Source organism: Pseudophryne corroboree, chromosome 2 (genome assembly GCF_028390025.1).
Source record: "Pseudophryne corroboree isolate aPseCor3 chromosome 2, aPseCor3.hap2, whole genome shotgun sequence".
NCBI lineage: Eukaryota > Metazoa > Chordata > Amphibia > Anura > Myobatrachidae > Pseudophryne > Pseudophryne corroboree.
Genome location: NC_086445.1, coordinates 444,214,307 through 444,231,040, shown reverse-complemented (window position 1 = coordinate 444,231,040; position 16,734 = coordinate 444,214,307). Strand labels below are relative to the sequence as shown.

Below are 16,734 nucleotides of genomic sequence, written 5' to 3'. Positions count from 1 at the left end.
TTATCATCCAGTTTATATTAGCAGCAGACACAGTACGGTAGTCCACGGCTGTAGCTACCTCTGTGTCGGCAGTCGCTCGTCCATCCATAATTGTATACCACCTACCCGTGGTTTTTTTTTTCTTTCTTCTTTATACATACTACTATAGTAGCTTACTGTAGCAGTCTGCGGTGCTGCTGAGCTGACAGTGTCCAGCAGGTCCGTCATCAGTCATTACATAATAAATATATCTACCTGTCCGGCTGCAGTACTAGTGTGATATAATATATATTGATTTCATCTCATTATCATCCAGTCTATATTAGCAGCAGACACAGTACGGTAGTCCACGGCTGTAGCTACCTCTGTGTCGGCAGTCGCTCGTCCATCCATAATTGTATACCACCTACCCGTGTTTTTTTTTTCTTTCTTCTTTATACATACTACTATAGTAGCTTACTGTAGCAGTCTGCGGTGCTGCTGAGCTGACAGTGTCCAGCAGGTCCGTCATCAGTCATTACATAATAAATATATATACCTGTCCGGCTGCAGTACTAGTGATATTATATATATATATATATTGATTTCATCTCATTATCATCCAGTCTATATTAGCAGCAGACACAGTACGGTAGTCCACGGCTGTAGCTACCTCTGTGTCGGCAGTCGCTCGTCCATCCATAATTGTATACCACCTACCCGTGGTTTTTTTCTTTTTCTTTCTTCTTTATACATACTACTATAGTAGCTTACTGTAGCAGTCTGCGGTGCTGTGCTGACCTGACAGTGTCCAGCAGGTCCGTCATCAGTCATTACATAATAAATATATCTACCTGTCCGGCTGCAGTACTAGTGTGATATAATATATATTGATTTCATCTCATTATCATCCAGTCTATATTAGCAGCAGACACAGTACGGTAGTCCACGGCTGTAGCTACCTCTGTGTCGGCAGTCGCTCGTCCATCCATAATTGTATACCACCTACCCGTGGTTTTTTTTTTTTCTTTCTTCTTTATACATACTACTATAGTAGCTTACTGTAGCAGTCTGCGGTGCTGCTGAGCTGACAGTGTCCAGCAGGTCCGTCATCAGTCATTACATAATAAATATATATACCTGTCCGGCTGCAGTACTAGTGATATTATATATATATATATATATATTGATTTCATCTCATTATCATCCAGTCTATATTAGCAGCAGACACAGTACGGTAGTCCACGGCTGTAGCTACCTCTGTGTCGGCAGTCGCTCGTCCATCCATAATTGTATACCACCTACCCGTGTTTTTTTTTTTCTTTCTTCTTTATACATACTACTATAGTAGCTTACTGTAGCAGTCTGCGGTGCTGCTGAGCTGACAGTGTCCAGCAGGTCCGTCATCAGTCATTACATAATAAATATATATACCTGTCCGGCTGCAGTACTAGTGATATTATATATATATATATATATATATATATATTGATTTCATCTCATTATCATCCAGTCTATATTAGCAGCAGACACTGGCCCTCATTCCGAGTCGTTCGCTCGGTATTTTTCATCGCATCGCAGTGAAATTCCGCTTAGTGCGCATGCGCAATATTCGCACTGCGACTGCGCCAAGTATCTTTGCTATGAAGAAAGTATTTTTACTCACGGCTTTCTCATCGCTCCGGCGAACGTAATGTGATTGACAGGAAATGGGTGTTACTGGGCAGAAACACGGCATTTTATGGGCGTGTGGCTGAAAACGCTACCGTTTCCGGAAAAAACGCAGGAGTGGCCGGAGAAACGGGGGAGTGGTTGGGCGAACGCTGGGTGTGTTTGTGACGTCAAACCAGGAACGACAAGCACTGAACTGATCGCACAGGCAGAGTAAGTCTGGAGCTACTCTAAAACTGCTAAGTAGTTTGTGCTCGCAATATTGCGAATACATCGGTCGCAATTTTAAGATGCTAAGATACACTCCCAGTAGGCGGCGGCTTAGCGTGTGTAACTCTGCTAAATTCGCCTTGCGACCGATCAACTCGGAATGAGGGCCACAGTACGGTAGTCCACGGCTGTAGCTACCTCTGTGTCGGCAGTCGCTCGTCCATCCATAATTGTATACCACCTACCCGTGGTTTTTTTTTTTCTTTCTTCTTTATACATACTACTATAGTAGCTTACTGTAGCAGTCTGCGGTGCTGCTGAGCTGACAGTGTCCAGCAGGTCCGTCATCAGTCATTACATAATAAATATATCTACCTGTCCGGCTGCAGTACTAGTGTGATATAATATATATTGATTTCATCTCATTATCATCCAGTCTATATTAGCAGCAGACACAGTACGGTAGTCCACGGCTGTAGCTACCTCTGTGTCGGCAGTCGCTCGTCCATCCATAATTGTATACCACCTACCCGTGTTTTTTTTTTTTTTCTTCTTTATACATACTACTATAGTAGCTTACTGTAGCAGTCTGCGGTGCTGCTGAGCTGACAGTGTCCAGCAGGTCCGTCATCAGTCATTACATAATAAATATATATACCTGTCCGGCTGCAGTACTAGTGATATTATATATATATATATTGATTTCATCTCATTATCATCCAGTCTATATTAGCAGCAGACACAGTACGGTAGTCCACGGCTGTAGCTACCTCTGTGTCGGCAGTCGCTCGTCCATCCATAAGTATACTAGTATCCATCCATCTCCATTGTTTACCTGAGGTGCCTTTTAGTTGTGCCTATTAAAATATGGAGAACAAAAATGTTGAGGTTCCAAAATTAGGGAAAGATCAAGATCCACTTCCACCTCGTGCTGAAGCTGCTGCCACTAGTCATGGCCGAGACGATGAAATGCCAGCAACGTCGTCTGCCAAGGCCGATGCCCAATGTCATAGTACAGAGCATGTAAAATCCAAAACACCAAATATCAGTAAAAAAAGGACTCCAAAATCTAAACTAAAACTGTCGGAGGAGAAGCGTAAACTTGCCAATATGCCATTTACCACACGGAGTGGCAAGGAACGGCTGAGGCCCTGGCCTATGTTCATGGCTAGTGGTTCAGCTTCACATGAGGATGGAAGCACTCAGCCTCTCGCTAGAAAACTGAAAAGACTCAAGCTGGCAAAAGCACCGCAAAGAACTGTGCGTTCTTCGAAATCCCAAAGCCACAAGGAGAGTCCAATTGTGTCGGTTGCGATGCCTGACCTTCCCAACACTGGACGTGAAGAGCATGCGCCTTCCACCATTTGCACGCCCCCTGCAAGTGCTGGAAGGAGCACCCGCAGTCCAGTTCCTGATAGTCAGATTGAAGATGTCAGTGTTGAAGTACACCAGGATGAGGAGGATATGGGTGTTGCTGGCGCTGGGGAGGAAATTGACAAGGAGGATTCTGATGGTGAGGTGGTTTGTTTAAGTCAGGCACCCGGGGAGACACCTGTTGTCCGTGGGAGGAATAGGGCCGTTGACATGCCTGGTGAAAATACCAAAAAAATCAGCTCTTCGGTGTGGAAGTATTTCACCAGAAATGTGGACAACATTTGTCAAGCCGTGTGTTGCCTTTGTCAAGCTGTAATAAGTAGGGGTAAGGACGTTAACCACCTCGGAACATCCTCCCTTATACGTCACCTGCAGCGCATTCATAATAAGTCAGTGACAAGTTCAAAAACTTTGGGCGACAGCGGAAGCAGTCCACTGACCAGTAAATCCCTTCCTCTTGTAACCAAGCTCACGCAAACCACCCCACCAACTCCCTCAGTGTCAATTTCCTCCTTCCCCAGGAATGCCAATAGTCCTGCATGCCATGTCACTGGCAATTCTGACGAGTCCTCTCCTGCCTGGGATTCCTCCGATGCATCCTTGCGTGTAACGCCTACTGCTGCTGGCGCTGCTGTTGTTGCTGCTGGGAGTCGATGGTCATCCCAGAGGGGAAGTCGTAAGCCCACTTTTACTACTTCCACCAAGCAATTGACTGTCCAACAGTCCTTTGCGAGGAAGATGAAATATCACAGCAGTCATCCTGTTGCAAAGCGGATAACTGAGGCCTTGACAACTATGTTGGTGTTAGACGTGCGTCCGGTATCCGCCGTTAGTTCACAGGGAACTAGACAATTTCTTGAGGCAGTGTGCCCCCGTTACCAAATACCATCTAGGTTCCACTTCTCTAGGCAGGCGATACCGAGAATGTACACGGACGTCAGAAAAAGACTCACCAGTGTCCTAAAAAATGCAGTTGTACCCAATGTCCACTTAACCACGGACATGTGGACAAGTGGAGCAGGGCAGGGTCAGGACTATATGACTGTGACAGCCCACTGGGTAGATGTATGGACTCCCGCCGCAAGAACAGCAGCGGCGGCACCAGTAGCAGCATCTCGCAAACGCCAACTCTTTCCTAGGCAGGCTACGCTTTGTATCACCGGTTTCCAGAATACGCACACAGCTGAAAACCTCTTACGGCAACTGAGGAAGATCATCGCGGAATGGCTTACCCCAATTGGACTCTCCTGTGGATTTGTGGCATCGGACAACGCCAGCAATATTGTGTGTGCATTAAATATGGGCAAATTCCAGCACGTCCCATGTTTTGCACATACCTTGAATTTGGTGGTGCAGAATTTTTTAAAAAACGACAGGGGCGTGCAAGAGATGCTGTCGGTGGCCAGAAGAATTGCGGGACACTTTCGGCGTACAGGCACCACGTACAGAAGACTGGAGCACCACCAAAAACGCCTGAACCTGCCCTGCCATCATCTGAAGCAAGAAGTGGTAACGAGGTGGAATTCAACCCTCTATATGCTTCAGAGGTTGGAGGAGCAGCAAAAGGCCATTCAAGCCTATACAATTGAGCACGATATAATAATAATAATAATAATAATAATTTTATTTATATAGCGCTCTTTCTCCAATAGGACTCAAGGCGCTTATAGGAGGTGGAATGTACCTGTCTCAAGCGCAGTGGAGAATGATTTCAACGTTGTGCAAGGTTCTGCAACCTTTTGAACTTGCCACACGTGAAGTCAGTTCAGACACTGCCAGCCTGAGTCAGGTCATTCCCCTCATCAGGCTTTTGCAGAAGAAGCTGGAGGCATTGAAGGAGGAGCTAAAAGGGAGCGATTCCGCTAGGCATGTGGGACTTGTGGATGGAGCCCTTAATTCGCTTAACAAGGATTCACGGGTGGTCAATCTGTTGAAATCAGAGCACTACATTTTGGCCACCGTGCTCGATCCTAGATTTAAAACCTACCTTGGATCTCTCTTTCCGGCAGACACAAGTCTGATGGGGTTCAAAGACCTGCTGGTGAGAAAATTGTCAAGTCAAGCGGAACGCGACCTGTCAACATCTCCTCCTTCACATTCTCCCGCAACTGGGGGTGCGAGGAAAAGGCTCAGAATTCCGAGCCCACCCGCTGGCGGTGATGCAGGGCAGTCTGGAGCGACTGCTGATGCTGACATCTGGTCCGGACTGAAGGACCTGACAACGATTACGGACATGTCGTCTACTGTCACTGCATATGATTCTCTCACCATTGAAAGAATGGTGGAGGATTATATGAGTGACCGCATCCAAGTAGGCACGTCAGACAGTCCGTACTTATACTGGCAGGAAAAAGAGGCAATTTGGAGGCCCTTGCACAAACTGGCTTTATTCTACCTACGTTGCACTCCCACAAGTGTGTACTCCGAAAGAGTGTTTAGTGCCGCCGCTCACCTTGTCAGCAATCTGCGTACGAGGTTACTTCCAGAAAATGTGGAGAAGATGATGTTCATTAAAATGAATTATAATCAATTCCTCCGTGGAGACATTGACCAGCAGCAATTGCCTCCACAAAGTACACAGGGAGCTGAGATGGTGGATTCCAGTGGGGACGAATTGATAATCTGTGAGGAGCGGGATGTACACGGTGATATATCGGAGGATGATGATGAGGTGGACATCTTGCCTCTGTAGAGCCAGTTTGTGCAAGGAGAGATTAATTGCTTCTTTTTTGGTGGGGGTCCAAACCAACCCGTCATTTCAGTCACAGTCGTGTGGCAGACCCTGTCACTGAAATGATGGGTTGGTTAAAGTGTGCATGTCCTGTTTATACAACATAAGGGTGGGTGGGAGGGCCCAAGGACAATTCCATCTTGCACCTCTTTTTTCTTTCATTTTTATTTGCGTCATGTGCTGTTTGGGGAGTGTTTTTTGGAAGGGCCATCCTGCGTGACACTGCAGTGCCACTCCTAGATGGGCCAGGTGTTTGTGTCGGCCACTAGGGTCGCTTAGCTTACTCACACAGCTACCTCATTGCGCCTCTTTTTTTCTTCTTTGCGTCATGTGCTGTTTGGGAGTGTTTTTTGGAAGGGCCATCCTGCGTGACACTGCAGTGCCACTCCTAGATGGGCCAGGTGTTTGTGTCGGCCACTAGGGTCGCTTATCTTACTCACACAGCTACCTCATTGCGCCTCTTTTTTTCTTCTTTGCGTCATGTGCTGTTTGGGGAGTGTTTTTTGGAAGGGCCATCCTGCGTGACACTGCAGTGCCACTCCTAGATGGGCCAGGTGTTTGTGTCGGCCACTAGGGTCGCTTATCTTACTCACACAGCTACCTCATTGCGCCTCTTTTTTTCTTCTTTGCGTCATGTGCTGTTTGGGGAGTGTTTTTTGGAAGGGCCATCCTGCGTGACACTGCAGTGCCACTCCTAGATGGGCCAGGTGTTTGTGTCGGCCACTAGGGTCGCTTATCTTACTCACACAGCTACCTCATTGCGCCTCTTTTTTTTCTTCTTTGCGTCATGTGCTGTTTGGGGAGTGTTTTTTGGAAGGGCCATCCTGCGTGACACTGCAGTGCCACTCCTAGATGGGCCAGGTGTTTGTGTCGGCCACTAGGGTCGCTTATCTTACTCACACAGCTACCTCATTGCGCCTCTTTTTTTCTTCTTTGCGTCATGTGCTGTTTGGGGAGTGTTTTTTGGAAGGGCCATCCTGCGTGACACTGCAGTGCCACTCCTAGATGGGCCAGGTGTTTGTGTCGGCCACTAGGGTCGCTTAGCTTACTCACACAGCTACCTAATTGCGCCTCTTTTTTTCTTCTTTGCGTCATGTGCTGTTTGGGGAGTGTTTTTTGGAAGGGCCATCCTGCGTGACACTGCAGTGCCACTCCTAGATGGGCCAGGTGTTTGTGTCGGCCACTAGGGTCGCTTAGCTTACTCACACAGCTACCTCATTGCGCCTCTTTTTTTCTTCTTTGCGTCATGTGCTGTTTGGGGAGTGTTTTTTGGAAGGGCCATCCTGCGTGACACTGCAGTGCCACTCCTAGATGGGCCAGGTGTTTGTGTCGGCCACTAGGGTTGCTTAGCTTACTCACACAGCTACCTAATTGCGCCTCTTTTTTTCTTCTTTGCGTCATGTGCTGTTTGGGGAGTGTTTTTTGGAAGGGCCATCCTGCGTGACACTGCAGTGCCACTCCTAGATGGGCCAGGTGTTTGTGTCGGCCACTAGGGTCGCTTAGCTTAGTCATCCAGCGACCTCGGTGCAAATTTTAGGACTAAAAATAATATTGTGAGGTGTGAGGTATTCAGAATAGACTGAAAATGAGTGGAAATTATGGTTTTTGAGGTTAATAATACTTTGGGATCAAAATGACCCCCAAATTCTATGATTTAAGCTGTTTTTTAGGGTTTTTTGAAAAAAACACCCGAATCCAAAACACACCCGAATCCGACAAAAAAAATTCGGTGAGGTTTTGCCAAAACGCGGTCGAACCCAAAACACGGCCGCGGAACCGAACCCAAAACCAAAACACAAAACCCGAAAAATTTCAAGTGTACATCCCTACTAATTACGTCTCGCTCAATATGGTTGTTTTTTTTAGGATGATGGGGCCGCGGCCCCCTAGTGTACCCCCCACCGCTACGGTTTTCCCGAGACAGAGGCACCCTTGCGGTCCCTTTTCTGTCTGGATGCGGTATCTTACTGTTCGATTTACTCTGTTATGTTGCTTTCTTTCCCTTTTGTTCTTTGATGCTCTTATATCTTCTTTTTCCTTCTCAGTCCCCTTCTTCCCTCTCTTCCTCTCCTCACCTGGTCCGCAGTGTATATTCTTTGTGGTCTTTCACTACCTTGACGTATGGCTTCTACACTTAGGATACTCTCCATAAACACCAGGGGTTTGAATGTCCCTGAGAAGAGGGCTGGAGCTCTTCGCGCGTTCCATGCAGAAAGGGCTGATATTGTCCTTGTACAGGAGACCCATTTCCGACACTCCCCCTCTGCACCCCATATTAGGAATAGGTTTTTCCCCACCTCGTACAATTGTAACTATTCCCAATCTAAATCTAAAGGTGTAGCCATCCTTTTCGCTAAACATGTGCCCATTACCAATGTCGTGGTCCACAGGTTGGAGGAGGGGAGATGCCTTTTACTTATATGCTCTTTTTTTAACACGACCTTTACAATTGTTAACATCTATGCTCCCAATCAAGGTCAACCTACCTTCCTCGAGAATATTATGGACAGGGTTGACACGCTGAAACAGGGGATCCTGATAGTGGGGGGAGACTTCAACTGGGTTCTAGATCACACCCTGGACACCTCCTCCAAGTCCCCGACGGTGCATAACCATGTGTCCAGGAAGATGCGGCGCCTCCTCCACGTTCACCAGCTGTCCGACGTCTGCCGCATATTTAACCCGTCTGACCGGGATTATACATATTACTCGGTCCCTCATCGCTCATACTCTAGGCTGGATTATATTCTACTTGACCACAGACACCTACCGCTGGTTTGCGATGCTTCCATAGGCCAGATGACATGGTCAGATCATGCTTCGGTTAGACTGGACATTTCCTTCGGACCCCCTCCTACCCAACGTCGCTTGTTTTAACGAGTCCCTACTGCATGACACGTACTGCAAAGCCCAACTTGAGGATGCCATTGCTATGTATATTGATTGTAATGTCTCCCCTGATGTTTCCGATTTGACAATTTGGGAGGCTCATAAATGCGTAATTAGGGGAAAATGCATTCAATTGGGTTCCTATCTAAAGAAACAACGATTAGGCCAAATTGAAGAACTGCTGCAAATTGAATCCCTAGAAATCGCCCATAAGGCCTCCCTCTCCCCTGACACCTACGTAGATCTAGTTACAGCCCGCTCGTCCCTGAATAAATTACTTCTGGACAAGGTAAAACTTTCCTTTCGGAAGTGTCGCAACCGGTACTACCGCTGGGGTAACAAACCGAGCAAAATGCTTGCCAGAGCTTTACGTTTTCAAAGGGTGCTCTCGTTTATCCCCTCCATAAAGGACACGCATGGCCGTACTTTCCAAGACACTGATAAAATTGCGGAGACATTCTGCTCGTATTACACCTCCCTATACAACCTCCCCTCTCCCGATTCGGCTAGCGATAGGTTGCGTGATGTGGACGCTTATCTAATGAAGATTGGCTTCCCTAGACTCCCGGGGGATGCTGGGGAAGAATTAGAAAAGCCCTTTACTCTCCAAGAACTCGATGATGCCATTAAATCCACTCCTTCTGGAAAGAGCCCTGGCCCTGATGGTTTCACCATCAATTATTATAAAGCCTTTAAGGATAAATTAACCCCTCTCCTTTTGGACGCGTGCAATACAGTCTCGGATACTAACCCTTTTTCTAGGCAATCCCTTGAGGCCCCTATCGCGGTCATCCCTAAGGAGGGCAAGGACCCCTCCCTGTGCCCCAGCTACCTGCCTATATCCCTCCTCAATGTTGACGTCAAGCTCTTCGCCAAACTCCTTGCTAATAGGCTCAAGTCCCTTCTACCCTCCCTTATACACGATGACCAAGTGGGGTTTATCCCAGGCCGAGAGGCGAAGGACAGTACTTCTAAGATCATAGCTCTTATACACCACGTCTCCTCAAAGGACTCCCCGGCGATCCTTTTATCTACTGACGCTGAAAAGGCGTTCAACAGAATTGACTGGGGTTTTATGGCTGGGGTGCTGAGACACATGGGACTGGGTCCGACTTGCTTACATCGCGTCCTAGCCCTCTACGCCTCCCCTTCGGCCAGAATTGTGATTAACTGTTCCTTGTCTGGATCGTTTGCTATAAATAATGGGACTAGGCAGGGTTGTCCCCTGTCCCCCATGATTTTTGTCCTCTGCATGGAGGCCCTGGCTAGGGCGATTAGGCTTAATCCGAATATTTCTGGGATCAGACTTCAGGACAAGGAATATAAACTTGCCCTCTTCGCGGACGATTTGCTGGCCACAATCACAAACCCTACAGTCTCCTTGCCTAATTTAATGGATGAGTTTAAGGTCTTTGGTGAGCTCTCCAATTTTAAAATAAATTACTCAAAATCAGTGGCCCTGAACCTTACAACCCCGCCTACCATGGTCTCGGGACTCAAAGCGGCACTTCCCTTCGCCTGGCATAACTCTCAATTGAAATACTTAGGGACTACCATAACCAAGGATCTGTCATGTCTTTTCGATTCTAACTTTACCCCCCTCCTGACTAAATTGCGTGCAGACCTCCAGTCCTGGAATTCCAAGTCTTTCTCTTGGCTAGGCAGACTGGGTGTTCTCAAGATGAATTCTCTCCCTAAAATTCTGTATCTTTTGCAGACTCTGCCGATCAAAATCCCTTCCACATGGTTTCGAGATGTCCAACTGCTATTTAGAGACTTCATCTGGGGCGGTAAGAGGCCCCGCTATAAATTTTCCATGATGGTTAGGCAAAGGGACAGGGGTGGCCTTCGTCTGCCAGACATCCAAGGTTACTACCGAGCCTGCCACCTTCCAAGGATTCTTTGGTGGTCTAGAGCTGAACCAACGAAACAATGGGTGCAGATAGAGAGCCAGGTGCTCCCGTCGCCTATTACCGTCGCTCCGTGGTTGCATACCCTTCCTACCATTTCCCATCCCACTATAGGCCCCACTTTGTCGTGTTGGAAGGCACTTAGAAGGTCCCCCTCTGTTTCCTCTCCGGCTTCCTCTTACCTATCCTTTTTATTTGATGAGCGATTTCCCCCTGGAATGGACACGCGGGCCTTCCGGTCTTGGTACGATTTAGGACTCTGGAGGATCGGACAGCTGGTGGATGGGAGTGGGATCGTCTCCTTTTCGGATCTACAAGAGAGATGGCATTTACCGGCGACAGATTTTTGGCGTTTTCTGCAGGTTCGCCACTTCTTGGTGTCTCAGGGCTATCCCGGGAAGAGACCCCCGACCCTCACGCCGTTCGAGCGCCTCTGCGATAACCCATCACCTCAGCCCCATTCTATCTCCTTGATATACAACCTTCTATTGGCAGACTCCAGCTCCAGTCTCCCACCCTTCACTGAGACGTGGGATAGACATCTCGGCCGGGAGCTCGGCGAGGACGTTTGGGAGAAAATATTTAAAATATTAGTACACTAATAGTAGAGACTCAGTACAAATTGATCTCTCGGTGGTATAGATGTCCTGACATTCTCTCTAAGATGGGTCTTGGAATCCCCAATACCTGTTGGCGCTGCTCTTCTGGCCCAGGGACCCCACTCCATATATGGTGGTCGTGCCCCTTACTCCAACCCTACTGGAAGGAGATACTTTCACTTTCTGCTGAAATTGTGGGAGAAGAGGTACCAACGGATCCCCTGTTTTGGTTGTTTCATTACTCGTCCAAACCCATCTCGAGCTATAAACATTCCTTATTGTGCCATCTCAACAACGCCGCCAAAGCGGTGGTTCCTGTCCGCTGTCGTTCCTCCTCCCCTCCAACCGTTAGGGATTGGGTAGATAGAGTAGATCTTTATATGGATCTGGATGATATAATGACTTCTGCTGATGGAGGTTATTCAACCTTCAGGGACACGTGGGTTCGATGGCTACTTTTTAAAGGTTCCCCAACCTTTAGATCCATCATCGCCTCCAGTTTTTCCACGTCCTATTAGACAGTTCCCCGCCTCAACCTACTGCTCCCTGTTATGTAGTAGGTGAGAGAATCTCGCTTTGGACCATGTGATTCTGACTCTTGTTTCTATCCTTTCCCCTTTCTTCTTCTCCTCTACTTCTTTCTGTATCTTTTTTTCCCTCTTCTTCTTTATCCTGTTTCCTGATTTGTGCTAATAGGATTAACGAGACATGGTTGACTATCAAATTATTCTTTTTTACGTGTACGAGCTGTTATAAAATGTTCTTTACATGTTTGCCTGTTACTGGCTATAGGAGCTAGACAGACCCGCAGTTGTATTGTGATAATACTCTTTATTGCAATTGTCTATATGTTAACCGTTTGTCATTGCTACTGTTTTCCAATAAACATATTTTGCACTAAACATTACCACCGTATTTAGAAAAAATACGTCTCTTGTGTGAGAACAGGAAATTTCCTGCAGTGGAATTTCAACTGACACACACACCTTTTTCTGCAGTCAGGTGTGTGTGTGTGGGCCTACGTTTGGGCTCCATAAAAATCCAGATTTCAGCCTTATCCCCTCTAAGGACCTTCAATTTGGTCAATCAGTTCTGCAGGAACCTCAGCTCTCTCCCACCCAGTTTGGGAGCTTTGGTACATCCCCATGGTACTAATGTGGACCCCAGTATCCTCTAGGACGTCAGAGAAAATAGGATTTTAATTACCTACCAGTAAATCCTTTACTCGTAGTCCATAGAGGATACTGGGTGTCCACCCGGTGCTTAGTTTCTGCACTGTTACCGTATTTTTCGGACCATAAGACGCACTTTTTCTCCCCAAAAATGTGGGGAGAAAAGTATGTGCGTCTTATGGAGCGAATAAGACGTGTTTGCGGGTAGCGCCGGGTCCTGGATGCTGCTGCTGCGCCGTCATCAGCAGAGCGCCCGCATCTCAGCAGCAGAGCCGGCATCATGTGACTCCCCCCCCCCCACCTCAGGAGTGCACCGCGGGCAGCGTTAGCTGAGAGCCTGGACGAGGGGAACCACTGGTACTGTGAGTGTGTGTCTCTGTATGCTGGCTCTGACAGAAGGCTGCACTGTACAGAATCCTTGTAGGAGTCTGAGAAATCACACAGAAATATCTCTTAGAGGTTGGTGAAAACTAGGGAGGCAGCGCAAGGATGATAAAGCAGAAATGGTTCAGAATATTTTTTTTCCAGTTTTCCTACTCTAAAAACTAGGTGCGTCTTATGGTCAGGTGTGTCTTATTGTCCGAAAAATACGGTACTTGGTTAAGTAATGTTGGTTTAGCTGTTCCTGTTTCATGTTTGGTTAGCATGGCTTTCCTCTTGTTGTGTGTGCTGGTTCGGAATCTCACCACTATCCTTACCTATCCTTCTCTCACGGTATGTCCCTCTCCTCGGGCACAATTTCTAGACTGAGTCTGGTAGGAGGGGCATAGAGGGAGGAGCCAGTGCACACTATTGATTTCTTAAAGTGTCCTAGTGGACCTGTCTATACCCCATGGTACTAATGTGGACCCCAGTATCCTCTATGGATTACGAGAAAAGGATTTACCAGAAGGTAATTAAAATCCTATTTTCACACTGCCAATGCCGGATCCCACCCGGGAATTGGAAATGGGTCCTTCCCGGGTGGGATCTGGCATTGGACCCTAACAGGCGGCTTCCCGACCCGGCAATTTGCGAGGACGGTTGCAGTAGCGGTGGGGGGCGGAGCTCATCTCCGTGCCGCCTCTCCCTAAGTAGTGAACGGGTCCTGGGTCGCATCGATCTGGGAACCCGTTCACGCTGCCCCTGACCCGATATTCAACCCGGGAATAACACTGCTTTAGACCATGGCCCTTTCACACCGCACAGCGATGTGTGTCGACCCGGTAATATGCCGGGTCGATACCGGGTTATTTATGCGGTGTGAAAGGTGCATTACTGATGTCTCGCTGTGAAGTGTCTGGGATAATTATAACATAAGTTATGCCGTGTACTAGTGTCCGTCTGCATGCCACTCAAGCAGGACTTCCATAATCCACTTCACACAGACCAAAATAGACTGCATCAAAATAACATTCTAACATTAGGGTACACACTAATTTTTTGGATAGGATGTTAAAAGAATTGTATGTTCCAAATGTAAATGTGTACATTTTATTTTACCTATAATTTTTCTTTTGATTACAGATGATACTAAAAACCTGGAATATGTCAAGGTGATAGGTGATAATAGTGATTACGATGACGTGGAAATAATATGACCATTCTGTAAATCGAGTAATATACTTGGGTGTTGTATGGCATTCTTCATTATCTACCAAGACTAAGAAACCCTTGCTATGCGGAAATATTCTAATCAGTGAAGCTGATGCAGTGCATTTTTTGTTTAGTTAATATTTTGTTCAGGAAACATATGCTCCATTTGTGAGAATGGCCTATAAAATAAACACCACTTGAAAAAAAAGACAATATATAGTGAACAAAGAATAGCTTGTCATATTTATTCAGCATTGCATCATGTTCCTGTGTATGATCTCAAGCTTCATAAAATGTTTGCATCTGAAAACCAACATGGCTTCCAGAATAACTTGTAGAACTTTCCGACACATTCTCATGCAAGTAAACTTAGATATACAATATCAACGAGCAGGACTTTTCTTGTCCAGTTTCCACAGACAACCCGTGTTTCACACATATCTTCTAGTGTCTACCTTTGGCCTTCTATTCTATGTAAGACGAAGAAATCTGATAAAGTGAAATTATTATTCCCAATAAGAACAATGGGGCTAATTCAGACCTAATCGCTCGCTAGGGTTTTTTTTAGCAGTCCTGCGCTTGCATAGTCGCCGCCCACAGGAGAGTGTATTTTAGCTGTAAAAGTGTGCGAACGCATGTGTAGCAGAGCTGTACAAACAGATTTTGTGCAGTCTCTGAGTAGCCCAGGACTTACTCAGCCGCTGCGATCACTTCAGCCTGTCCGGGACCGGAATTGACGTCAGACACCCGCCCTGCAAACGCTTGGGAATGCCTGCGTTTTTCCAAACACTCCCAGAAAACGATCAGTTGACACCCACAAACGCCTTCTTCCTATCAATCTCCTTGCGAACGCCCGTGTGAATGGATCCTTCGCACAAACCCATCGCTGAGCGGCGATTCGCTTTGTACCCATGCTACGAGGCTGCGCATTGCGGTGTACACACATGCGCAGTTTAGACCTGATTGCCCGGTGTATGAAAATGCAGCCTAGCGATCAGGTCTGAATAAGCCCCAATGTCCTTGTGATCTTTCATCTTTCACACTTTAAGTTAACCCTGCTCAAAACATTTGGCAAAAGTGGTCTGTAAAATATGGCTTTACATTAAACATGCATACAAATCACAAGTTGCCAGATAAGTATCTACATATTGACTGTACCATTGAAAACTATGAAATAGTCTCACAATCACCAGGCATCTTTCCAGTTACACTGCAAGGGTTGGGTTTGTGCTATATATTGTAAAATGTGACTCATTAAACTATTATTTATTAGTTAATTATTATTAGTCTGATGTTTTATTTTTTGTTTTTTGTTTTTATTTACTGTAATTCTATCAGCCTTAACCCATATACAACACAGCCTGACACAGTTACCTGAGCTATAGATAATTTCCCTTTACACACAGCAGCTGCAAAATTTGTCATAAAACAACTTTACAGCCAGAATAAGGGAGCACTTAGTGACTGTCATGTATCAGGTCAAGATCCTCCTTCCAGGTCCAGCTGTGTCCCCTTACCGGCATCTGTACCCTGGCTGGCTGCAGCATCACTGAGGATTTGTCGTACCCATGTGCAGGCATGGTTGGTATTCCTCTCCTGGCAGTACCCACTTTTGTGAATCATGGGTGCTGCCACCTTGATTTGCTCCTGCAACAAGGTTCCTGCATCTGCATTCATATACTCCACCCAGCACCCAGCCTATTGCAGCTCTGCTAATAGCATTCAGCACATGCTCCAGCTAAAAGCCTCCTGCATTGCTAATAGCATTCAGCACATGCTCCAGCTAAAAGCCTCCAGCATTGCTAAAAGCATTCAGGGGATCAGTATGATGTACCGGTGGACGGGATGCCGGCAGTCAGAATACCGACAGCGGCATCCCATCCATCCATTCCCGACAGGCCACTCTAAAGTACTCTAACCCTCCCCTGCCCCCTACCCTAACTCTCCCTTGTGGGTGCCTAAACCTAACCATTCCTGGTGGTGCCTGATCCTAACCCTCCCCGGTGGTTCCTAACCATAACCCTACCTTCCCCGCTGCCTAACCCTAACCCTACCTTTCCCGCTGCCTAACCCTAACCCTCCCTTCCCTGCTGCCTAAACCTAACCCTCCCCATTTGATGCCTAACCCTAAGCCTCCCCACCTAACCCCCCTTCCCTGTTCCCTAACCCTAACTTTCCCGGCCCTGCACCCCTTCTCCTGCCTAAATCTAATCCCCCCCCCCCCCCCCAGCCAGGACGCCAGCGCGTCCTGCTGGATAGACGCTCAGGACAACGGCTGTCGGTATTGTGACACAGACATCACTTACTGTCGGTATTTAGATGCCGGGCTTGTGGCGTCCTTTGGAATCCCAGCGTCGGTATATCGACTGCTGGGATCCCTTCCGTTGGGAACATAACTGCATCCCGTATTCAGCACCTGCTACAGCTACAAGCCTCCTACATTGCTAATAAAATTCAGGACCTGTTCCAAGCTACAAGACTCCCACATTGCTAATGGCATTCAGCACCTGTTCCAGCTACTAGCCCCCTGCATTGCGAATAGCATTCAGCACCTGTTCCAGCTACAAGGCTCCCGTTGCTAATACATACCCTCCAACCAGTGCCAGATTAAGGTCTACATGTGCCTGGAGATGAAATTTAGGAAG

The 16,734-nt window shown here is 47.0% G+C and overlaps 1 protein-coding gene across 1 annotated transcript in view; it reads left to right on the top strand.

The window, feature by feature from the left end:
* The window catches only part of LOC135050869 (uncharacterized), a 187,166-nt gene extending 171,831 nt beyond the window's left edge, over positions 1–15,335 (top strand). Inside the window, exon 11 of the mRNA XM_063957151.1 lies at positions 14,021–15,335. Within this exon, the coding sequence (XP_063813221.1) occupies positions 14,021–14,094 (74 nt within the window). The 3' untranslated portion in view covers positions 14,095–15,335. The remainder of the gene's footprint in view (positions 1–14,020) is intronic.
* The last annotated feature ends 1,399 nt before the right edge of the window (positions 15,336–16,734 follow it).